Source organism: Epargyreus clarus, unplaced genomic scaffold (genome assembly GCF_041222505.1).
Source record: "Epargyreus clarus isolate Ecla_fem2 unplaced genomic scaffold, WU_Ecla_fem_2.2 ptg000026l, whole genome shotgun sequence".
Lineage (NCBI taxonomy): Eukaryota > Metazoa > Arthropoda > Insecta > Lepidoptera > Hesperiidae > Epargyreus > Epargyreus clarus.
In genome coordinates, this window is record NW_027332233.1 from 10,982,157 (window position 1) to 11,009,450 (window position 27,294).

The 27,294-nt window shown below is 34.4% G+C and overlaps 1 protein-coding gene across 1 annotated transcript; it reads right to left on the reverse strand.

Moving 5' to 3' along the window:
* Positions 1-2,419: 2,419 nt before the first annotated feature.
* Positions 2,420-25,198, reverse strand: LOC140753113 (serine/threonine-protein kinase fused-like). Its single transcript, XM_073087500.1, has 17 exons — positions 24,979-25,198; positions 24,539-24,798; positions 23,993-24,161; positions 23,498-23,653; positions 23,012-23,199; positions 21,995-22,833; positions 21,773-21,879; positions 21,271-21,411; positions 19,987-20,081; positions 19,519-19,652; positions 18,721-18,957; positions 8,014-8,241; positions 7,199-7,314; positions 6,645-6,869; positions 5,771-5,987; positions 3,495-3,759; positions 2,420-3,064 (listed from the first exon to the last, which is right to left on the reverse strand). The coding sequence occupies exons 1-17, from the start codon at positions 25,087-25,089 to the stop codon at positions 2,704-2,706; spliced, it is 3,849 nt and encodes a 1,282-aa protein (XP_072943601.1). The 5' UTR covers positions 25,090-25,198; the 3' UTR covers positions 2,420-2,703.
* Between the last annotated feature and the right edge of the window lie 2,096 nt (positions 25,199-27,294).

The window sequence follows — 27,294 nt, forward strand, 5'->3', positions numbered from 1 at the left end:
AAGACGGCTGTAGATGAGTTGCTACGCTGGAATAACTTGGGACTCCAATCAGTATATTTCCCTTATCAAACCTATCTTATAAAACAAAAATATTTTTTCTATTTACATAACGGACTTATAGAGGACTATACATTTAAACACTACATTGCATTTTTCTAACCACATTTCATTGGAAGCATCTTATCAGATCATATCGTATATTCTAACGACAAGTTATACCTAATATAAACGAAGATTTACCTCGTTAATCCCGATGTATTTCGTAAGGAGTCGATGAAATATATTATTATATTATATAAACCGTCCACTTACATAGTAATTAGAGTATACACGAATAAGCACATACAATTAAACGTCCTTCTAAGTAAGTACTTAACGTACCTTACGAACAAAAACGTACCTTCTGGCCAAGCGCTAGAAAGAAATCTATTAAAAATAGGGTTTGTAAAGGAAGTCTGCTTTGTTCTGCTTTTTTTCTAATCCTTTATAAACTATCGTATCTCAAATTAACAAAAGGTATCTAATAATAAGGTCATATAAACGAGGTCCGTCGTAGGGGAAGAGGGTTTAGCGAGTTTTATTTTGCTCTTTTAATAACGCTCCTTAGAGTCACCAGGCTGTTAAATAAAAAACCGGACTTTTAATGGAATAATAAAAATCACGAGGATATCCAGTAATAATAGCAGAAGCAGAGCAGCTACCTAAGCAGAGACCGAGCAGCATGAACTTAATCATCAATGAATTAATGACAAATCTGAGATGACGAATCTGAGAAATTAATGACAAGTGATTGCAATCATCTGCATTATATTAAATCAAAAGCCAACTATGTTCCTGAAAGGTCGTAGAATGAGCATAGTTCGACCGGGGAGGAACCACCGCCACACCAAATTCTAGCGTAAAGCGGGTGTTATGTTTCATTTAAATGGCGTGGATGTCGGGTGACTTTCATATAAACTGACCATATTTGTCCTCAGGAGTAGCACCGCATCAAAAAGTACAAAAAACATCGTACATCGCATCTATAATTGGTATCAAAATCTATATGCTGATGTCCATGGGCGGCAGGAGCCACATACCGTCAGATGGTACTCTCGTTTGAAAAATCCATCATCAACAACCGATTACTGTCCCACTGCTAGGCACGGGTCTCCTCTCCAAGTGAGGGGTTGGGCATAGTCCACCGCGCTGGCCAAGTGCGTATTAGCAGACTTCACATACCTTTAAGATTTTTTTTTAATAAATCTCAGGGAGGCAGGATTCCTCACGATGGTTACCTTCATCGTTTAAGCAAGTGATAATTAATTTCTAATACGCACATAATTTTGAAAATAAGAGGTACGTGGGATTTGAACCTCGGACCCCTCGATCGAGAGGCCGAGTTTCTTAACGACTAGGCTATCACTGCTGTTTTAAAAAATCCAAGTTAACCCAAACGCCTGGCAACACGAGCTCCGAGGTCGGGCGCTATTGACGTAACTCGTGCGGGCACAACCGAACCTATTCAACCCCTTCAATCTCTATGCTCTGATTCGCATGCCGCTTACACGTGGTAACCTTAACGTACAGTTTCAAGCGCTCTCCAATTATTTTTGAAAATTATTCCACAGAATATTGCGAACGTCGAAGCTCGATGACGATTTTAATTGAAAACACTCGTAATAATTAAAAACTGAGAGAAGTAGGTATCTATTTTTGTGGATTTTATTTTTGCGTAATCACTTCTTTCTACTTATTTGTAATTATTTTTTTATAATCTACAAGTAGCTAACGAGCATGCACTTGACCTGATGGTAAGTGACTACTGCTTCCAGGAACATCTGAAATCCTACTTTGATAAGATTATTCCCACCTGAGGTCAGTCATAGAAATATCTCTGAAGAGTAAGTTGTATCGCCTCGGATAAGTATGTCTCCCTTAGCACACTCTTCAACCAGTAAACAGCAGCGCTTAACATTGCTGTTTTTCGGCAGAAATTGGAGATGGTGCCTGCGAATTCGAACTAAAAAATGCTCTTTTACATTCAAAACGATTTACTTATACAAATTTAATGATAATATTATTTGTTACTATTTTCTAAATCTAATGTCAATACGTATTTTCATTTTTGGCACATTAAGCAATTGCGTATTTTTGTTTACTCCGATGAAAGTGACACTTAAGGCCTTGAACTTGTCGGGTGAGGTCATGCTGATTAAGTTATATTCAATGGTCCCCTTCTGCCCTTTGAATTCTCAAATCACAAGGCCATTGCCATAAAGAAGTTGAGTTTTATTGATCAATGCCTTATGTAAGCCGCCCTTGTCGTAGCTTAGCCTTGTAATAACGAATCAAATGTTCGTAGCGAGTTCTCTTTGATATAAACATAAAGGAATGTTAACGTATTGAAGCGTGTGAAAGGATCAAATAAAAAAATAAGTCGCCTGCTAAAAATTTATAGGTATTTGTCAAAATATTACACACATATTATTATGTCACAATAAATTATTTATAACTAAATAGAATAATTGTAGAGTGCCGTGATACTGGTAGATCAATCGAAGGTTTTTCTAAACTTAAAACAACTAATAATACCTACTTCTTACTAAATACCCAACTGCGATCTGATCAACCATTATGACGACGGTATATGATGCTCTTTTAAAGTCAAATAACATGTCATTAATACAAAATTCTTTAAAAAATTTGAATATTAATAGAGAATTAATTTTTAATTATCTTTTTGAAGCATACCGTGTACGGCAGAGGCGAATGCGTCATTCCGAACATACCCTGCAATTCGGGGGGCTCGTGGCCTTCAGGTAGCTCAATTTCGAAGTTATTCATCAGATTAGCGAAGAATAAGTATAACTCCATTCGTGCCAGTTGTTCACCGAGGCAAACACGTCGGCCGACGCCAAACGGAATGAAATGATCAGGGAGATGTAGTTCACGTCCCTTGATAAATCTTTCCGGCTTAAATATTTCTGGCTCCGGGAAAAATTCTGGATTCATATTTATCTTGTTGATCAGTGGGACGATGTGAGTGTCGGCTGGTATAGTGTAGCCGTTGACGCGCCAAGCCCTGAGGGACACATATTTTATTTTACACATATTACAGTCTCATTAAAAATGTATGAAGGAAAATGATATTTAAATGATGTTTTTATTATCTTTTCTTATAGACGCTAAGATTTACTGAGTTATGATGGACCTTTACAAGTATAAGGATGGTTAAACAACTACACTCTAACTGTAAATAAGATTTTTGCCTGGAGACGGAACCATTTATGAGGACCTGGAACCATTTACGTGTTAGACGTATGCTGGTTGCTGCGCCATGCGAATCACCATCGCGAATATTTCATTCGTAAAAAATGCTTATCATAGAATTTCCAGTCAATCGTCAGATTATATACCTCAGAAACTTTCAATTTCAATCTATAAATAACCTCAAATAATTTGTTCCTGCATAAGATTTACTCCACCACCAATTTAAAAAATTAAATTCTTACTCAGTGTTCACATGGGTAGTTCCCAAGGGTACAACAGAGACCCTGCGTAGCGTCTCGAATATGACAGCCTCCAGGTACGGCAATTTGGACCGGTGCTCCAACGTGACCCGCTTGCCAACATTCACCACCTTCGCGAGCTCCGCCCGTACATTCGCAGCTACCTTGGGTTCTCGAAGCATGAACACTAGCACCCAAACCAAGGTGTTACGGGAGGTCTCCATCCCCGCAGAGAATAAGTCGTTCATCACTTGCACCACTTGTTTTCCTACAAATTAAAATATTCCCTCAATGTGTAAATATTTTTTAAGACAATTAATTATCACTTGCTAAAACAGTGAAGGAAAACATCGTGAGGAAACTTGCATACCTGAGAGATTTATAAAAAAAATCTCAAAGGTATGTGAAGTCTACCAATACGCACTTGGCCAGCGCGGTGGACTATGGCCTAATCCTTCTCATTCTGAGGGGAGAACTATGCCCCGCGGTGGAACGATAATGGGTTGATGATGAATATATATTTTTAATAAATTAAAAATAGCAAACAAGCACGCACTCTACCTCATAGTATATGGTCACTGCCGCACATGAACTCTAAATAATATTGGTCGTAAATCGTTGGTCGGAGTGAAACAAAGATTCCTTACTGACTTATATCGCTGTTATAAGGCGAAAATAAATAAGGGAGTGGTGCCGTTACAGTCAAAGTATTAACAAGTTTAACATTGAATTTCCGTACTTATATCGGGAATTCATTTCATTTTGTAAAGATATAAATAGTAATTGTTTGGTTACGGTGGCTATACATATTTCTGCCTCAGAACAACAATTGCGCTGCAGTATTCTCATTTAAAAGAATTGTTTGATACACATGAGGCGAAATTTGCGCCCGAAAACAGTTACATAATTCACGAGTCATTCGGAATTAGCTCTCAGAAACACACATTTGTGATTTTTTTTTTTATAATATAAGAGTAGCAGACGAGCATGCAGTCCACCTGATGTTAAGTGGCTACTGCCGCCCATGGACATCTGTAATCAACCCCAGATAGGATAAGATATTCTTACCTGAGGTCGGCCACAGATGCGCCGCTACCCCTGAGGACTAAGCTGGAATGCCTCGGAAAGGTCTGTCTCCCTTACCACACCCTTCAAACCGGAACACAGCAGCGCCTAACACTGCTGTTATTAGGTAGAAATAGGTGTGGCGGTGGTGCCGCCGGAGTCGAACCACAAAGGGTTCTACCACTTTCAGGAAGAACTCATGTTCTATTTGGAATTAATTTCAAATATCCATTAACGACAGAGGTCACTTAACATCACGCGAGCCGTAGGCCGTTGCTACTTTGTTACATAAAAAAGAAAGTTTGGTATGCGTTGTGTGAACTTAATGGCATCGTCGAACATTTGATCGTGAGATAAGGTGAAACTTTTTTTATTAGATTGGAGTGGCGAACGAGCATGCGTACACCTGATAGTGGGTGATTATTGCTGTGCATAGATGCCTGTAGCTAATTCCTATAGAAAAGGGATTCTATCTGAATCCGACCACAAACGCTTTGCCACTTCTGATGATCAAGATGGTCGCCGCGTAATATATTATTATGTAAGTTAGCTGTCATATATATTTTTTTATTTTTATAAATATACCTAATTCAGACAGCATTGATTGTTACTAGAGTAAAATAAAGTATAAAAAGCCGCAGGTTTTAAAAATAGGTGGTATAATGTTTATGAGTTTTATAGAATCGGAGGTATGTGTAGTTGGCGGGGGTTCGGTCCCCACGTTTCGAAATCCAGACATCTCTATTTTACGAATTCATACGTGTATTCAATAGTCATTTATATTTACGGCGACAGACCTCATGATAAAACTACTGACTTACAAAATTTTGTGTTATATTCTCAAAGGTATATGCTACCAACTCGCAGTGTCCAGCATAGAACTAACTAGAATAAAGGGCAGATAGTGTAACATTGAATTATAATTACGATAACATAAATTTTGTGTCTTGTACATAGTTACAAGGTTCATGAATACCTTCAATTTTTCTAAGTCATATGCGACGTGCGTAAACCCGACAAAATTTGAAGCGATTGTATCCTCATATATAATTCAACCAATCAGTAAGACTCTATTTACATACATGCGATACATGGATACTTTAATGACTGTAGGAGCTTTAAAAAGTTAAAAGTGTATGAAGTCAATCCGCACTTGGTCAGTACGGTGAACTACGGTCTAAACCCTTCTGGGAGTGTAATTGATGATAACTTACCTTCATTAACATCCGTAAATATGGTCTCTTGTGCCTCTCCGGTCTTTTCCTGGTGGATCTGATCCAAGTAACAGTCTAGCAGATCAGCTGATTCGTGGTAAGTATCGAAGTTCGAACGTTTTTCTATCCGTTTCTTGACATGTTGCTCGTGAAACTTGCTGATGTCTTCCAGGTTAAGCTTGATCTCTTCCATAACGGCCATTTTACCCGGCAGCTTCTATAATTGTATAAATGTTTTTATTATTATCAGTGTTATCTATCAGTCATTCTTAACTTCTTTTTTCAAGACAACCGATACATTTACGAATTCTACGTAGTATACTTTTTTAAATAATTTAGCTATATTTAAGTACTGACACATTATAAAAATATTTTCGTTTCTAGATAATCCTGACTCTTCTCTCATTATATACTAAAATTTTGGACTGACACTTAAATACGTAAATATTGTACCATTTTTTACATTATTGAAAAACTTAAAAGATAACATTGAAACCGAATGAAACCGTTATATTATTTAAACTAAATAATTTAGCATATAGCAATAAAATCACATAATCTGTTTAAAAACTCATTGAATTAAGATTTTCCAAGTCGGTTAAAATGGATTTGAATCTAAATATATATAACTCAAAGGTGACTGACTGACATAGTGATCTATCAACGCACAGCCCAAACCACTGGACGGATCGGGCTGAAATTTGGCATGCAGGTAGATTTTGTTATGACGTAGGCATCCGCTAAGAAAGGATTTTTATCAATTCTACCCCGAAGGGGATAAAATAGGGGATGAAAATATTACTTCGTAACGCGAGCGAAGCCGCGGGCAAAAGCTCGTTTAGATATAATTGTAGAGACTAAATAACATACTAACCAAATAATACGGCACGTGTTCGCCGATATGTACAGCTCCATACAAATTCATGCCTTTTGAGACCCTCTCATTGAATATTTTGAAGGCTGGATCGTTCTTTTCGAACCTAAAACTCATCATCAACTGGCAAATGACGTTATGAAGATATCTCCCTAAAAGTTCCAAAGGGTCCACCGGCTCGTTGTTCGCCATTTCCAATTCTGACAGTAATTCTTCCACTTCCATCTGTAAATTATAGAAAACAATTTTATTAATTTTAAATATTAAGCCATTAGTCATTATAGTACCATCTAGTGTCCTAAAGTCTACGGTTCCAAGACTTATGTACTGATGAAATTAAAACAATTGTAATAAGACAAGTAGAATTTTATTTAGATTTGAAAGCTTTCGTAAACTTAAATGTTTGCTATGAATTTAATATTAGTTTCTGTGAAAATGACAATAGTCCTTAGATCAGTCACTCAGTACTTTATGCAGAAAAAGAAGTAAATAAAGCCATTATCATCTTGAATCCTACATTAACCTTTTCGAAAATTGTCACAAATTAAACTTACAATGATGTACTGTTCGAAGCGTTGATTTTTCCATATTTTCACTCCGAGAGACCTAAACTTCTCGTGCAGGAAGTGGCGTTGCCGTCTCCACAACTGCCCCTCACTCAGGACAATACCTGCAAACAAAATAAATTGATAATGCGTAACAATTTTATTTTAAAACGCAATTATTTATAATTATATTTCTAATTATATTTATAATTATATTTTAAATTTACACTTGTTTTTATGTATTATGTAGGTAGTCTTTTAACTATTATTTATTTGCACCCTACCTATTCTTATAATCATCCACTCTTTAACTCCTCACCCTAAGGTTGCCTGGAAGAAATCGCTGTCTTAGCGATAAGGCCGCCTTTTGTATCGTTCAATATTTGTATGTTTTTATTCTTGTATTCTATTGTTTTTGGATACAATAAAGAATATTATTATTCTTATTATTAGATATTAACTACATTATAACTATCTAGAATAAATTATCACTGATATCAATACCGTAATTGATAAGTGTAACGTTATTGTAGACACGTTAGAAGTTAAACTATAAATTCAACAATTGATTACTTATTTATAATTGAAACTATTTCAATAAATATTTGTTACTTAAAGCACCATTCTTGCGTTGGTAGGTGAGAGGTTGTTGATCCCGGCTGACTTGAATATGAGGCGATCATTTTAGTTTTCAGGAGAATAAACGCATCTTGATCGGCTTAAGGTTAACCCCTGCTCTGTACGGAGTTTATTACAGATGTCCATAGTCAGCAATGCACTTGTCATCAACAAATATATATAAGTACAATAAATAATATAATTACCCATGCCGCCTAGCAGACTGTTAAGTGGTGTTTGTGGTCGTCCTATTGAATCAAGCCTATTGAAAAGCATCCTTAGAAGCTTGGGAGAACCGATGCACACTATGAGGTTTGAACCAAGTTTCACAGAATACACATCACCATATCGTTCAGCTAGGGAGAGGTACCAGGCGTGGGGAGCACCCTGACCCATCCAAGGAAGATATCCCAAAATGGGAAGACCCCATGGTCCTAAAAAAAAGAACGTCACTTTTCAAATAAGCTCAAACCAAGAATGACCGATGAAACGTAATAACTGCATACATTATTATGTATGAATACGTAATACAAAATACTCACCAGGTGGAAGTTGTTTGTAATAAATTATTTTATTTCTTATAAACCAAAACGCAATACTCGTCAGAATAAAAACAGATAGAAGCCTGAACACATTGATGCAGGTGACTTTACATAGTATCACACATACGTACTCCAAGACGGACCAAATCATTTTAAAGGATTTTCTTTAAACTATTTACAAAAATGCAATCTTCATCTGCATGCTTTCGTGTATTTTTAGATCTAACGGCTGTGGAGTGATATTTGTGAGATAAAGGCGGTTGCGCGATAATGAATCTATGTCGGTAGATTTCGCAGAAAAAATATTAAGTGGATGAAGCTTGCAGATTGTGTCCTTTTGCGGTTCTAGCTTCTCGAGAATAACATACTGATGAATGAATGTTGAATTTATATATCCTGGCAGTAGGTGTGTTGTCATCTTATCATTTTTTGCGTGTAGATTTTCCGATAGCTTCCTCGTGTATATGTATATAGTATACTTAATTATTTTATCTTTTCCTTTGACATTTATGATTATTCTTGATTATTATGTAGACGTGTTATGTAACTTATTCCGAGTATTTATTCAGTTAGATCGGAAACGTTTTGCGCAGTCTAGTCGTAGGTAGAACACCTAATAATTTAGGTATGTACTTAATTTTCACTTTCAAATATTTGACGTTGCCTCATTTATAATTTATAATATAAGGTAGCCCGCACGGCCTTTCTCACGTGAATCGTGTACCTACAGATATTCTGTCACTACTCAGAGAGCTTCAGATTTAACATAATCAAAATTGCGCCCTATAAAATGTTGAAATTATAAGTTTTCATGCATTGATGTAACATTTACCTATACCTACATAACTCCAATACTTTCCATAATATAATAGCTTTTGAAGACCAATAGATGATCAGACACGGTTATATAAAAAGCTTGTTTTAGCACAAAAAAGGATATACCTAATTCTATCTGGGGTTGATTACCGATGTCCATGGGCGGCAGTAGCCACTTAACATCAGGTGGACTGCATGCTCGTCTGCTACTCCTATATTATAAAAAAAAAAGAAAGTCACTTCTGTCTATGGACGTGTGAATCTGATCTCATATTGGACAGGATTCCTTGCTTGGGTTCGATGATAGATCGTTGATGATGACTAAATTGGGAAGCCTCGAGTCTGTGCTTAACTAGATCCTTTAATGGAAATAACTCTAGTGTTTTAAACTGCTGTTAATAGGATACAGGGCGGAGGAACAGCGGAACTGCTGTCAAACTACCACTATTGGACACTAAATTATTTTGGAAAATATAATAGTACTAGACATATTACTTATGTTTGCATTCCACCGATATCAAATATTTATATTTTTGTTAGTATAACACTGTTGCACACAAAGTTATACCAAAATAAATCCAGTGATTTGAGTTAATACTAATTTATAGGGGTAACTTTGTTTCAATGAGAAATTACCCGGGATTCTTGAGTAAAACTTTAAAAACATACAATAATTGCACGAATAGATACGCGTAGTGAAGTAGATAATTAGATATTTAATTTATTTCCATGAAGCGATAACGTTTAAAGTTAACTAATTATCATCAAGAGTGAAGTGCATTAATTATCTTCCGTAACAGTGCTCTCGAGCAAACAAAGGCAAGATGTAGTTCATACACCTATTGGATAAATGTGTCATTAACATGTTTTAGCGGGGCGTTGACCGCGAAGGTCATGTCAGAATCAAGGACTTACGTAAGTAGTAATCATGATTGGATAATGTACTATCAAAGATAGGTGTTTTCCGGGTTCAACGGACCCGCAAGGACGTTCGTTACATCGTGATTGACTAATGTTTCGCTCAGCGGAATCATCACGTGGCTATAGGGTTGGTGCATTCTACGTACCAATAGAATATAAAATACTAGTTTTTGCCCGCGGCTTCGCCCGCGTTTAAAATAAAATAATATAACATACTAACATACATAAAACTGAAAATTCGTACCTTCAACTTTGCTAAAGATCATCACTTGATCAAATGCATAGTTTACGATTCAATCCTTACTAATATCGATTAAAATAATCGATGTTTTGGGTCCATAAGATCGATTCTCCGATAAATTGATCTTAGATCGGACAGAGTTACTTTCGGATTTATAATATTAGTAAGGATTAGAATAAACGTATATTGTATTTTGAGAGGCCATTTTATTAGATTTGACTAGCAAACGAACTTAACCACCTAATCCTAAGACGTCACAGCTACCGAAGGATTTGGTTCTGCCTGAACCCGATTACAGTTGCATCGCGACTCGGGAGGGCTAAGACGGCCTCTTCATATGTAAATCAGCCGGCATTAACACTCTTCCACCGAACGCAAATACTCCTCCAGACTAGAAATAGGTGTGGCGATGATCCCACTCCGATCGAAAATACTAGGTCTACAAAGTTTCATTTCTTCGGTATCCTTCATATTGTATTTAGAATATCCTTCCTAAACTAATCGAGTATTGTCATCCAAATCAAATGTGTACACAAAATATCAGCTCAATCTGTAGGGGTTAACTGATTTAATATTCAATTGCAATATCGTATTATATATATCGGTAGTGTCAATTGCAATTCGTATTATATACGAATTAACAAATCACTTTAAATAAAAGCTTGTAATAAAAAAGAGCGTCCACTAATTTAATAAAAAAAATAATTAATTATCTAACGTTATCTGACATACCTGCATTGTAGACATAGGGTTAAGGCCACGTTAGTTCTTGATGCCAAATATTACATCAAAGATAGCAAGATAATGATGTAAATAAATAATTAGTTATTTTCAAATCGTATCCTTTATTTTTATCGTAAATAGTAAATATCCTTTTTGTTTAAAAAAGTGGCATCCCTATGCATCAATGTTGTCGTAAAATATTGTTCGCGCCAAACTAACTCGTATCATCACGACGCAAGACCAACAATCCCATATTATAAAAACAAGAATCACACTACGGTATGTATACTATGACAGAAATTTTACTACTCCAGCAGTAATTATGCTGGGGGTCATTGTCCTGCGGTTTACGATAAATACCGAAATGCAAGAATGCAATTAATTTGATCGGTAAATAATTTGATATTAATGATTTATTGTGTGAATCGACGAAGCGGGTTCCATTTAACAGGAAGTGATAATCTGCTTACATAATTAATTTCCTTCACTAGTATTGTTTTTCTAGTATCTCTCTGGGTCCCGTTGGTTTGAAAAGAATTAAAAATTATAAAATCTTGCGTATTCAACTAAGTGTAGTTGCAACAATGTCAGCGTCCTAACTAGGGTTGCGAGTGCCCCTGACAAAATTTGAATTTTGCGCAGGAGCGAATTTTACTATAATCTGCTTACGAGTTGATGGAAAATGCATCACTATTTTCAAGTTTGTGATTGATTAGGACAATTTTATTGTAGTGCTAAAAAGTCTCGGGGGCGATATCTTTAAATCTTTCCAGATTCTAATAAAAAAATTAATCCCTGTAATGAACCATCTATACAAATGCACTACCAACTACTTTTGACTACATAGCTTCTTGTGCGTACATATTTTTGATGCGATATTTTTTATTTGCACTTGATACTGAACTACATTTTTTCTAAACATAAAATTGTACCAAATCAGTACGCCTATAGATATGAAAGGAATATATTTTTTAATAATTTTATATGGGCAAACAACTTTAATAAACCAGTAAACGTAAAATATAAAAATCGGTAGTGTCAAGATTAGTAGGTATATAACAATTATGTATAACATATATCTAGGAAAAACCTAAGCCACTGAATACTGAAGCGTAAAAGGAATCGCGATAATATCTCGCTTGTGATAAATAAGTTACGTAACTTATTTTTGCATAACAAATAATAAAATTATATCGCAAATAAATATGTTTATGAAACAACGCATGTGATATTTCAAGATGTTTCTGGAACAGTGAAGAATTAGGTACTGAAATTTTAATAGTAAAGTATTTTTATAACGTATAAGTAGAAAACGACACTGCAGTCCACCTGATGATAAATGGTAGACATCTAAAATCAAGCCCAGAAATAAATAAATAAAGGATTAGGATCCTGCCTGAGGTCCGCCACAGATGTCCAACTTATTCTGAATGCTTTCAAATCAGAACACAGCAGCGCTTAGCACTTGTTATACGGCAGAAATACGTGTGACCGGATGCCTCCGGGGTCGAACCACGTAGAGTTCTACCACCTTTAAATTATGTACGAATTTATATAAATTATGTACGATTTCCGAATCAATGCCAAACAGCTTCTGTGTAATAAATTAGGTACATACTTCGAATGTTGGTCACATTATCTATTGCCACTTGCTTATTTTAATCTAACGTACCTAAACTCGTATTTGGGTTACAAATGTATGATGATTCTAATGTGATATGCAATCTCTAGATACAATATTGAGCGGTCATTGACACGCTTACCCACAAGTTTAATACGTCATGTCTTTCCTTATTTCGATTCCGGTAAAGATATAATTAAGTTAAGATTAAAACTACTTCGCAACAATCCGCTACAAATATGTATGATGGTATATATTTTAAACCATGCAGTATGTTTTAAACCATGCAGTATGTACCACCCTCCCTCCCTATATACCATCAAAATATATACCATCATACATATTTGTAGCGGATTGTTGCGAAGTAGTTTTAATCTTAACTTAATAGCATGGATTTCCGCAAAGTAACGCCTGATACAATTAACTATCTAAAGATATAATTGTTGAGATATTTATAAAAATAGTTTCAAGTCGATTATTTTTTTAAAGTGCTGTGTATACATGCATACTTCAGAACGAAAAGTACAATTTACAACCTATACGTAATATTTTATATTTAATTTAATTAACGTAACATAAAATAGAAAGCACTTAAATTTTATTAATGTTACAAAATAAATATGTCCATGAGTGCCGTTGACCACTTATCAATGTGAGAGTTCAAAAACTTACATTTACCGTCCACTAATAACAACTACGTATAGTGCATTCTATAATTAGCAATTAATAGTTATAATAAATTATTATAATTACTTTCGTAAAATTATTTGTTTGTCTAGTCCCAGACGGTCAATAAGCTAAGGTTTAAAAGGAAAAAAATAAAAATACCAATAATGTCTATTAACTTATTTTTATTTATTACGTTAGACTTATAGATTTATATTTGGAATATGGAACCCAGTTTTTTGTATAGTCCATTCAATTCTATCTTATTAGAAATATGTTAATAAATATGAAACATAAAAACATGGACATAAATCACTATGCATATCAATGCACATGATTTTTTTACTTTATTTGTACATAAACGTTTCGATACATTCCAAATTTAAAAGAGAATGTTAAAATGTCGGGATATTGCACCGCCATTGCGGTAGTTCGCGCAAATCTACGGGTAAGGAATGGAACAGCTGGTTGGCACCGCAACCACACCCACCAATAAACAAATTCGAGCGTCCGTATGCCGGTATCGATACTACCATATTCATTTCACATTTCACTTTCGTCGAGTCGGCCCAAGAGCCAGCAAACGGTCCTGGTGTCGTTGACCCCGCGTCCTCGCGGCCGCGTGCCGATTAGATAATTTCCGCGCTGCGTTGTCAAAATACTCATGACCCAATGGTACAGTGAATACGCTGGGTCAATGAACCCGATCCGATCGCGCAAATACCTACGTGATCGGCGTGACAGCCGAATTTCAATACGAAAATTGTTATCGGTCGAAATACCGTAACTCAAGATTATCGACATAAGTACATCGACAATTCAACCTGCTTATCATTTTTATACGAAAAAATATTTTAAATTTAGATATACTGATTACGGGACTACGATATAGGAGGTACTTTTTGTGATACCATAGGTCGTAGACATTTATAGGTCAAACAGTTATTGTTATCAAAAGTAACCTTCATTTCCATTTAACTTTACTATTATATTTACTGTAATATAATACCAACAGTAGGTAAATAATAAATATATTACACAATTAAGAATATAATTATGTTCTTTCCAAGTAGTCTGGCGTTCTCTGATAAATAAGTACTTACTTTTACCAATCTTGCCATAACCTAGGTCAATAAACTAAGTCGGACTTACCACATTCATTTTTGGAAGAGAAATATTTTTTGTGTTTCACGTTAGGCAGTAAGGGTGCGTTCATACTGGTATCAAATCGATTTTTAATTGTCATTTTTTAGACAAGACGTTTTACAAAAAAGTACATATTCTTACGTATTCATAAATTAAATGTGCGATAATAACATGTACCTACAAAAATCCTTCAAATGGAAACCTGAAAAGTGTAGTAATGTATGTGTTAGCTAGGTATTTGATTTTTATTTATGTATTGAGAAAATAATTATAAAAACCTGGGAAAATTCTTAAGGGTACATTTCCTAATACGGGTGCTTATTATGCTAAAGTGAGCGTGCTGACGTCAATACTCGCCTTAGAAATATTAGATCATAGCGTAGAGTTCAACAACACTATAAAACGATTTGCACGCGTTTGCATCTACATAATTATCAATTTGTTATCGATAGTGCTTATAACTTATGTGGATTGTAATCATTCTTAGATAGTCAGTGTTTCCCTTACGTCATAGTTAGCTAAATTTTCCGTCGCCACTTAAAATTGTTTATAAATTAATTACTAATTAATGCTTTATTATGTTAGAGATAAACATTCTGTTAATATTATATCTGTACCTCCGCAATAAAGTTTAATAATTATATTAAGCTGGTTTTAATCACAAATATTTTTCATTTAGATAAAACATGATGCGTTAAAAATGTAAATGCATTCGCAAACATGAAATGCATAAAGCTTAGAGAATATCTTTTACACCCACTTTGGATAACTGTTAGATAAAGCACAAAAAGCACGAACGAGAAGTTGGAACTTGATATAATGTCATTTAAATTCCTGCCATTTTTCGTATTTAGTTTGTTTAAAGACCTAGGTCTATTAGACATAATAATTTAGACGTAAATATAAAACAACTTTAAATAACTCGATAACTCACTATACAACGCACCTTATTTTTATCGGAGCCATGTTACGTAATCCGTATTGTTGGTAATTTTGCAAAATCAATAAACAGGTTTTAGTAATGAATTATTAAAGGAGATTTAAGTAAGTAACGAGTTAAGTATTTATTAAAATGTGAGGGGATTATTAAATTGATATTTTATTGAGACATTTTATAGCAACAGGCCAATTTGTGATTTTGAATATGCATATCTAAAGGCGGTGAATGCACGCGGCGACCGGCGCGAGGCCGGCCGATCACCTCCCTTATGTAATCTAGGTACCGAACCATAAAGTGCAACGCCCACGTTCAAAATAAACAACAAATGGGCAAAACCTGTCCGCACCGTAGGCACTGTTAATGTGCTGTAGGTTTTTGATCTTGATGTGAATGCTCTGCAGCAACGTCGGCTAGTTCAGTCCCGTCGTCGTGTTGGTCAACGTCCTGCTAAGATGATTTAGATACTTATCTATTCTGTCTGACGTTCAATTACTTGGTTTTATGCGCTGACATAGGACATCACGGGGAATCCTAGATTGATGCTATGATTATAAAGCTTCTGACATCTATAGGTAGGTGGGTACCTATGATTTCAAAATAACTGTCAATCATAGTAAAGCAGAACTCTTTATGACTCAAATGCGGTGGTGGTGATGGCAGGTTGTACCAAAACTTTCTTTGTCTTTAGCTATAACATTAGTAATAAATGTTGCCGCTGGTTTGAAAGACGCGACACATGAAACGTTCCATTTGTCTTCAAACATGGATTATATTATAATTAAATACTATGTAACTACATTGTAATCAATCCCTCCAATACAAATTCCTAGATTGCTACTTTAGTTTTATATTAAAACCATGAAACAGCTTTTCTTGCAATCTTAAAATGAAAATTTTGTTTTGTGACAAACAATTGCTGCGTTTTTTGTCGAAATATTAAATCCTTGGAGCACCTTATGCACACATAAGGTAACATTTATTAATTTATATTTTTGTCTTAAAGAATTCCATGTTGCGTTATTTTTTAAACATCTGTAGATTATATGCTGCTATTAGCTAATGGCACGGGGCTTCGCAACCGATTAGCCTAATGTTTATAGGCATAATATTCACATTAAGTAGGTACATAATGTATAAATTGAGATAATTATTGTGCAATATTTTAGAAGTTGTAGGTACCCGGAATTAGCCTCTGAACCACGGCCAACAAACACTAATACTCATATTATTGTCTCCTTTCGAAGTGTTATGTTGTTTGGCCAAGGACCTAGGTACATAGATTTAAGTTCATTTATATTTTTTTAATTTGATGCTACCTTACACAGTATGTAATCGTATTTTATGATTTCAAAATAACTGACATTTCCTAATCTCATATCTAACTTGCACGAGATCGAACCCAGACCATTGCAATCACAAAAAAATGTTATACCACTGCATTGGAATTTAGTTTTTAGGGTATTTTACTAAATGTACTTTGTATTTTTTCCATTAATCTGATATTATTATTACTAGGGAAGAATTAAAACTAAAAAGTAGAAAATGCGAATAAGAATTTTATTCTAGAAAATTATGGCACGTCACATTTCCTAATCTTACAACTAAAAAAATGGCAGTGACATGATTCAAATTAAATACAATAACATATTTTTATTATAATAAGTTATAATAAGTGATATTACGTACTGTAGTATAGTCCGCGTAAAACTGCTAGTCCGCTCTAAATATAGAAATATCGCGTCGCCATAGCAAATTGTATGACTACACCTGCTCGCAACAACTTCAGAGCGGACTAGCAGTTTGGCGCGGACTATATCTACTTTATATAGTTCACAAAATGATTAATTATTTAAAATAATAATTATGCTCATTTATTTAGTTTGTTATTTGTCAATTAAGTTTCTGTAATTTTATAATTGATTGTATTTCTGTAATTTCTGTGAAACAAAATTCTTTAACACGATTTGGGGTAGGAGTTGAATAGAGCAAATCGTCCCATAAGGAATAAGTGTTATGCTCATTCCATGAAACTTTATTGCTATTTCTATTATAAATGATGAAAATGATGATTCGAGCAAGTGACATCATATAAATACATTGAAATGTTGTTAAAACTTAACTTCGATTTATTTTAACTCGTACAGGACATATTGTTTAATTAATCAATTTTGTAAAAAGCTTACCGCACACTTGGACTTTATTACATTCCCTTTTTGTTCAAATCACACGCAGTTTTACAATATTACAAGACTTTATACAACACATATTGTTGAAGAATATCCGCCAATCAACGTGAATGTGTTGTTTTACTTATTTAAAATTTAATTGTAAATCTCCACTATTTAATTCCTTTCTGGCTCGGCCCGTATTTATCATTTACATTGAAACTATTTACAGATACTATGGCGTACAATTCGTATGTACATTCGTACACGAATACTAAAACAATAGCATCCTAACCGTACCGTTAAATACTAAAGGGACGGTACCCTACAAATATGCTAGAACTACATGACAAAAAATATAATATTAACAATAGGCGGATTGCAAAATAAAATTACAACTAGCGATCACTAAATTTGCTTACATTTACATTTTATTCGCGAGACAGAATTAGCTTTAAATATACTACTATTAACGTTACATTTCACGATACGGTGTCGTAGCGTGAAATATTGCGACATCGTATAGCGACACGACGCCGTGTTATATTAAAAATTGGTGATCTAACCCTTCGTTATTTTCTTTTAAAGTGATCTTCATCATCACTTCAATTTTCTGTCTCCTCTTTAAGTGTCGTGGAGATTTACGACGTCGTATCATCGGTTTTTTAGTTCTTTCGCTAAAAACCTATGTCATTAACATCTGATGACGTCATAATAAACGTTTAAAAGTTTATAAGTAATAACAAAAAATTAAAATGTTTAAGACATTAAAAATATGTAAACGTACATAGTTCGTAGTAATCGAACTTGTATTTTAGTTACAGTACTTACGATATTCGAGCTATTGAAGACACAATAAATAGCATTTTGTTGACATGTATACAATACAAACATGCATTTTAAAATTATCGATATTTAAGATCCTAAACGTTATTATTTTTAATATAACGATTTTGCTGCTTACTTATCCATCTTCATGATCATCTTAATTTACTACAAACTAATCGATACTTCAATCAGCTAACATAGAACGGCATATTGCTCAGTTCCTTCGTGGCCAATCTCGCTGATCTGTTAAGAGTCATATTGCAGTGAGTGTGTAATGCCTCCAGGCGTTCACTCTCTTTCTTACTCCACTTAGTCTCCATTGCCGCCGAAAAAGCAGTGCAAGAGAACGTACAGAGTAAGGAGATGAGGATACAGATCCTCATTCGAAGAGCGTCGCTAGGTTGTTCTAGGAGCGTCAAGAAGTGGAATTCGTTGTCGTCGAAGAGAATCTTCTCAACCACTTCCGCGTGCTCGGGTAAGTCTTGAAGCACTGTTATGAGAATGCCGATAATGTTCAACCCTATGCGAGGCGCTTTTGAATCTGAAATGAAGAATAATTACTAATTATTATATCAAAAATTCACGATTCCTTAAAATAATTAGCTAATAATCAGACGAAATATATCGAACAAACTTATTTTTACAACGCTTTTATTAGTTTGACCTGTATGTATGTATGTATGTAACGGAATCTTTGAATTCGACTTTTACCCACTTTGCACGGTCTGATTAAATTTAAAATTTTGAACCCTTATTCATTTTCCTTGTGCGATTATAGCGTGGTTTTTAGTTTTTAAACTATAATTATTTGTAGTTTGTAATAAAAAGGGAGTAATGCAGCAAATTGCTGACAGCAATAATCTTTTTTTTTTAGATTTACAATGCATTTTTTCAATATATATTTTTATTTTTCTGTATGGTTTAATCTTGGAAACAGGTCAAAACCGATTTAAATAAGACTCCCGCACAAAAGAGTCACTCTTATTAGAAGAAAATGACTTTTAAGTAACATGCATTTCTAACCTCAAAATATCCAAGAGTTTGGTAAAAAAGTTAAAAACCGTAAAAAAAAATACTACTACTCGTAAAAAATACTACTTACATATATTCAACAACTTGGTGAAAACCGGGTGTGCGTTGTAAGCCGCCATCGCCGTCGCGAACTGTCGCACCGCGCGACACGAGCGCACACACAACCACGCGCACACCTCCACCATACGACTTACACCTTGGAACCTGAGGATCAGTGAGTAATTTATTATAAGTCTCCAATAAATATTAGAAATCTCCATTTAACTTATTAACAAATAATAAAGAACATGACGTATGTAAATAAATATGGATTTTATTTACTCAAAGCTTGCCTATCTTTGTCCAACAGCAAATATGTTTTAATTGGTCTAGTTAGAGATACATGCCCAATAAATACAATTCTATGGATTTTGTATTGATCCTCATTCAAAGCTTTCATACTCTTTTCCAATAGTAACATATAACAAAATATTTTTTTGGTCTAGTAACAAATACATTCCCATTGAAAAGACAATTTCTAATATTTCAATTTGATTACCTTTCTTCTGCACCGTCGTCATTATCTTTGCAGTCTTTCATTAGAGTATTTATAGCAGCTACGAAATTATACACCACCTTTGCTTCTAGATATACCTGAAACAGAGTTATTTAATAATATATTATGATATATAATTTGAATATTAAGAAACATTTTAATGAACTATTAAAGGTTTTATTGAAGTTGAAATGAAGAAATATCAAAAATATTTTCTTTAAAAGATCAGTCAATAATCGATCGTCTATGTATCTGTACAGATAAATAGACGAAAGATTGGTTAAGATTCATTATTAATAATGGGCGTTTATGGCTAAAGTTACCATTACTCAAGCGATAGAAGTCTATAGGTAAAGGTATATAGGTCTATAAGTAAACAGGCGGTCAGTCTTAGTATTGTTATTAAGATTCATAAATACATTGTATTTTACAAAAGGCGTCATTCATACATTACATTACATAAGATTCATAATTAGGTGTCCAAAATGTAAACAAAGGTGTAAAAAAGTCATTTGCTATAATGTAGTTTTTTTTATTTTTGACGATATTAAAGTAATACAACGATAATAAAATAATAATCTAAATGAATTAAGATAAATTCACATTTTCTAATCTAATATTTATAATACCTGAATTTCGTTCCATACAGTAATAATAATAAAAACAAGGTTTATGTTAGAAAATTAAAATGTGATAATAGTGATACAATCATGCATCAATATGCACAAAACATGTCTTGTGCCACCATTTTCAGGTAGAAATATCTAATCCTATCTGTGATTGATTACAGATATCCATGGGCGGTAGTAGCCACCATTAGGGGGACAAGCAAGCTCGTCTGCTACTCCTATATTATAAAAAAAAAGTTAAGGTTTACAGTACTTGTAATCGTATTTTGACAGTAATTAATGCGTCGGGATGCAGCAGCCAGGATACAGAAAGACCGAATTACTTATGTATATGTATTTAATCAAAACAGAATGTTACATGTTTTGGATTAAATCTAACCTAAATTATAACTAACTATCCTAAGTGGTGACTTGCTGGGGCAATGTTAGCGCCCAGAGTGGATTCTCACGTTCGGGACTATACAGTGGAAACGGAGCGGTGGTGCGGAGTCAGCGTTCCCACGGCACGGCGGCGGTGCAGGATCGGGTGTCTTCTTGATAATTTTGTTTAAGGCGAACTTCTAACTATGGTGATTAAGACCAATATATAACACAGTGACATTTGTTTGTTTACATTTTGGACACCTAATTACGTATCAGACTATATAAGTGTACCCACGTCCTGTATGTTGAGCAGCGTGTGCCGCGGCAGGGCGGGCGCGAGCGCGGGCAGCGCCAGCAGCGCGGCCAGCGCGCCGCACACGCGCGCGCCGCGCCCGCCCCGCGCGCCGCGACCCACCACGCCCACCGCCATGCTCACCTGCGGAGGGTGTAGTTTCCTCATTTACTGCTCACGTTGGGCAAACTTTTACAATGATTATATATTTTTTTATAAATTATACTCGTTCATTGGCGCCGTGGGAGAGAAAAAAGCATTGGAAAAACTGAGAAACGGAAATAGATACATTGTGGTGCGTTGCGTTTTGATATAATAATTTCGTTTTTATAGATGTGATAATGACATAATACGATATTCAATTCAAAAATTAAATGATAGAATAAAAAAGTGTTATGTTTATTATTTTTCATACTTGCCCCATTCACACTGTTCAATTCTATTTTCTAATTAATGGTAACACAATGTCATTGTATACTATGCATGAAATAAAATTTTAACTTACCATGTTTAACTGTGTAAGAGATTCGACGTCACCCTCCATGACTTCAGTGATATTTGAATTTAAAAATGCTTCCCATTCTTCTAGCTCAATAGCTGTTGGTTCTTTAACTAGAAAATAAATAAATACCTCTTGATTAGTACATATCAGGCACATGAACTAGTAAGCAAGCTTACAGAAGCAATACAATGGACATAAAACCTAAAAAAACATTTTTTTTCTTACCATCCTGTTCATTTTCATCTACTTTGTCAATAACATCATTATTAGCAACCTCCTTCTCATCCACTGTATCTTCAATCACCTCACACTTTTCAATATCTTCATCTTTATCTTCCTTACTATATTTAACTTTTTCAACCTCTACTCCACTTGGTATTTCAATGGCTGGTTCACTTGTTCGCCTTTGACCATCAGATTTGTTTCTATCCCAGCTTCTACTAAAGTGGAATGATCGTTTGATACTCCTTGTCAACTTATTCCCACCACTGCCAAACCTCAATTTATCTCTAGAGAACTGTAAAAGCTTTTGCTTGTATGATGGAGGAACACTTTTACTCAGCCCTGAACTGACTTCACTGCTGCACTTTGTTGAACTTTTGGGATTTTCCAAACTTTGCGAAGCAGTATCTACTGATTTAGGTTTCGGTTTTGGTTCCACTGGTTCCTGTTCAGAAATAACCTCAATATCAACTTCCTTAGTTACTGCTTTAATGGCGTCATGTTTTTCTTCTTCAATCTTGTGCATTTTGTCCAAACCATGTTTATGGTTTGCAGCCATGAGTTGGGCCATATTTTTTTCGAGATTCCCTATAACAAGATTCGAGTTGTTCATGACATTAAATTCATGTCTAAGAAGTTTAGCGTTTGCCGCAGTGATTGGCTGAGACTGATCTTCGTCATCAGTTTTGAGGCTGTCTCTAACACTAAAGGCACTTGTGGCGCGGACACTGTCATCGTCAGACATTGGTATGCACTCCATGGCTTGCATTACACCTCTGACATTTCTTAAATCATGCTCTCTACCTTCAGGTTTCACAGTTTCAATTTCTGTTTTTCCTAATCTGTTGGAATAAATAACAATGTTTGTGAAAAGTGCAATTTAATAATTGGACTTTCTGTCTAATTTGGTAATTCATTACTTAAATCATTTACAGTTTCTAATCTTAAGCTATATTCAAAATAATGGACTGTTTCATTGTAAAATATAAAAAGAAAAAGAAATGAGAAATTAAAACTTACTTTGTGTTATTGCTTATTTTATCTTTTTGAAGTTGTTTAGCCTCCTGTTGACTATGGGTTAGAGGCTTTGTGAAAGGTGATTCACTCTGTACATCCTCCGGTAAAATTAGAATATGACCAACTACAAATGGATGTTCCAAGATTTCTGGCCAAGACATTCTTTTTACTGGATCTTTGTGAAGCAAACCCTGTAAATCAAAATTAGAACTGTTACTACTACATAGTGAACGATTTTTAGATTAACCATTAATGTTTTAAAGATAAAGTTAATAAATATACCAAACTTCGGTCCAAATTTGAACATGTATGTTCAAAGAAATATTTGATTACAATACATATATCAGTTATAGCTAGTATATTAATAGAATATACTTTTTAAATTACACTTCACATATGAAGGCAATAAATTTCATTTTTAACCAACTTCCCAATGGAAGAAAGGTTATCTATTCGTCGGGGTTTTTTTTTTCACTATTATTTATTTACCTGTAGAAAAGAGCGTGCTTCTGGGCTGATAAATGTCGGCCATTGCACAGGTTTGTGTCGGATCATTCTGACCAATTGCCATATTGACATAGTGCAAAATGGTGGTTGGCCTGCCATTAACTCATACACAATGCAACCCAGAGACCACAGATCTGCCTGAAAACAAAATAAGAAAACGGATAAAAAATAAACAAAATAATTAACTGTATTCTTCAAGTTATTTTATACTTATGTAATTCATTTTTGGCTGCACAGGGCTATGTTCAAATAAGTATCCCTAATCAAACCCTTCAAACCAGAGTACAGCACTCTGAAGTGATTAACACTGCTGTCATAAGGTAACTAAAAATAACTATGGCAGTGGTATCTACGAAATCGAACCAAAAAGATATAAATATCTTGTAATCCATACTTTAACTAAATATTACTGATAGGTTTACTATAAAATTCACATAATAATAATAGATTTAATACAGTAGATTAAATAAGTTATACCTGATGGTCATATGGCTTCTCATCTATCAGTTCTGGAGCCATATACAGTGGGGTGCCTTTTATGGATGTTAGAATGTGTGTAGCATTTGTCATAATGCGAGCTAATCCAAAATCACACAGTTTCGCTCGCCCTGTGCTGTCCAATAATACATTTTGTGGCTTCAGATCTCTGTAAAAAAATATAAAGCAAATTTAGAATAAAAATATTGACTAACCCCTCCTGTGCAGCAGCAATTAATGTGGGAAGTGACTAACCGAGGGACTAGGATCTTAACTTCAGTTAGTAGAGGTGGTAAAGTATATATAATCACAAATGGTTGGAATGGAATATTTTGAACTGTAAATGTCGAACTTTTCAAACGAAATAAAGCAAATTATGTATTTTCTATTTTAGAACTAATTATTTATATTGAGACTGACAAATAAAACTAAGTAGATGTTTGTGTAATTTTTTTTCTATATAAATATACATAAAAGAAAGGGAATTGAGTGCATAACTGTAACTATAGGTAATAAGTTGAGTGTTCACAGAGAAAGAATACAAACCTATGCAAAACCCTATGAGAGTGTAGATAATACAAAGCCGACACCAGATCCCAAGTGATCTTCTTGACTTGCTCCTCCTTCAAGCAGCCTTCTTTGGCCAGAATACCGTGCAGTTCCTTCTCAGCATACTCTGTAACGACCACCAGCTCAGAGTCCGTGTCGAAGCTGTCTATCATCCGAATGATGTTTGGGTGATTCAGTTGCCTCTGAATATCACATTCTTGTCTCAAGCTCTTCAGATCCTTTGATGAACGACCTTTCTGTAATGATTAATTTTGAAATGAATATTTACTGTTTGTTGTATACTTATAGTATTAATATAATGTTTAATTAACATATTCTAGGTCAGAACTGAGAAATCTGAACTTTAATATTTGAATATGCTTGAAATATCCAGCTATTTTTTTACAAATATATGATGAAATAGAGTTTTAACATACCTTCCTAATAACTTTTAAGGCGACAATAGCCTCAGTGTCTTTATGTCTCGCTTTAAAAACTCGTCCAAATGATCCTTCACCGATAAATGATATTATAATGTAACTTTCCATTGTGAGATTTTTACTCAAACTTTGCGAATGTCGTAAGAATAATCATACATATTATTATTTATTTACAATTTTGGATAACCAAACAAAGAAACGACAATCAGTTGCGAACAACACAACAGACTAAAAATGTCAGAATGACGCTTAACTGACAGTGACAACTGACAGTAAATATCATAGACAATCGCTTCCATAGTTTAATGTAACCTAAATATGGTCGTACGTCCATATATAGTTATTGTCAGCTTTATGAGTGATTTTTCAATTTCAGCATGTAGAAAGTTTTTAATTTTTACGTTAATTTAATAAAAAATACGATCTTACGTTGTTTGTCGAACTATATTTATTCGGTCTGAATCAGATAAAGGTGACTCAACACCAAAGAGTATAGTAACCTTTAAATATACAGGTGCAGGTGTTTATGAACCTTTATTTTTTCATAAACTTTTTTTACTGCTATTATTTTTATCAAAATAGAGGATAGTTCTTTTTTTTTGGAATTAAATTATATTAAAATTACCACATCTTGGCAAGACGTTTTTTTGGATATTCTGGGAGCTAGAGTAGAATTAAAGATACAATATTTATAGAAAGATATTTTCTAAAAACTATTAACTGTTAAAATTTGAGCGGTTGCCTGGTTCCTATCCATAATTATCGTTCTCATTTAATACGAATTGCGACTAAGTACCTATGTCAAATAAATTAATGGTGAGGATTTGCCAATTTAACCAATTGTAAAAATAGTACAACAAAATTATCTAATGGCTAATTTATATAATTTATACTAATGTTTATATTAGACGTTTTTATTTATAAACAAATACCTAATAAATATATTACTAAGTGGTTATTAGCAATAAAATGAAAAGAAAAAATCCGTGAATTTTGCTGTGGTTACTGATGGTCATTATATAATCATTAATGTCACCGTAGCATATTTTACTGGATTTGTAAAATAAAAAGATTTTATATAAGTAGAATCGATTTTATTTGTCCAAATAGTTGAAATTCTGAAGTAACATGGAGAGCCAGGTGCATAATAATTACTAAATGTAAAAAATGATAATCAAAACAAAAATATAGGTACCCATTGAAATCGTTTTCCTATCTATAGATTTACATTATAAGGGAAAGGGTTATAGTTAGATAAATACCTAATCTAGGGATAGTTTTACCACTCAAAGGGCATTAAGAAGTTGCCAAACAGAATGCGTGCGGCAATATTTTTTCTTGTGTGTATCTATACTACAGAAGCATGATTAGGTATAAGGTATGTCCTCCGTACATATATTCTAGGTAGAACACGTATTTCCCAATAAATGTAGGTATCATTTCAAAATAATCGACTAAGCTCTTTATCACATGGTTTACATACCTATTGCTCTGACAAACAAGATCTATCTTACGAGTACCTAATTATCACCACTCTAGTATGCAAAGCTATTAACGCACAAAGGTGCCAAACGGAATACGCGATTTATTATCGACAACGCCTCAAACATTCGTAAAGGCCTGTCAGACCGCGGAATCGACGTATAAAAATGTTAAGCAGCACAGACGGGGTTTGTTAACGCTTTGTTGTCTATCAGCTATTTATACCCGATAATCCGGCAACCAACTGTACGAGATAAAGCTCGGAACTCGCGTACACACAATAAAACACCAACTGGGCCGTAGCATCGGATGAGAGCATTTATTTCACGTTAAAACATATTATTCCCAGCCGTGCACAACTCTGTAAACAAACGAGACAGAGCGTGGGTGTGATTCGTGTAGATTAGAAATTTAGTAACTGATTTTTTTGTACGTAATTACAATCGGTATTTTGTATTATATATGTGGGAGAATGCTTCATTTCACATATATAAATATTCCGTTTTTAAAATCACATGATATTAATTTCGAACTACCGCTCCGTATTAACAATTGGCTACCCGTATCATGGTATAAAAAAGGGGCGCGCAACTGTCAACAGATCAGAAGTTGTCCAATAGTGGGCACGGCACGGTGGTGCTCTGAACTGTTTGGTGTTTTGCTTGGGTGTTATTGTTACTATGGTGGCATTAACGCTTATTCATTTAATTATTTTAACTATATTTTTATAAATATTGGTTAAATTAGTTGAATCGCAATACCATTGTAGATCTACCTACCGGCGCGCCCACATATAAACAGAAGCCCTGTGAATAGTATCTACGAAATGCG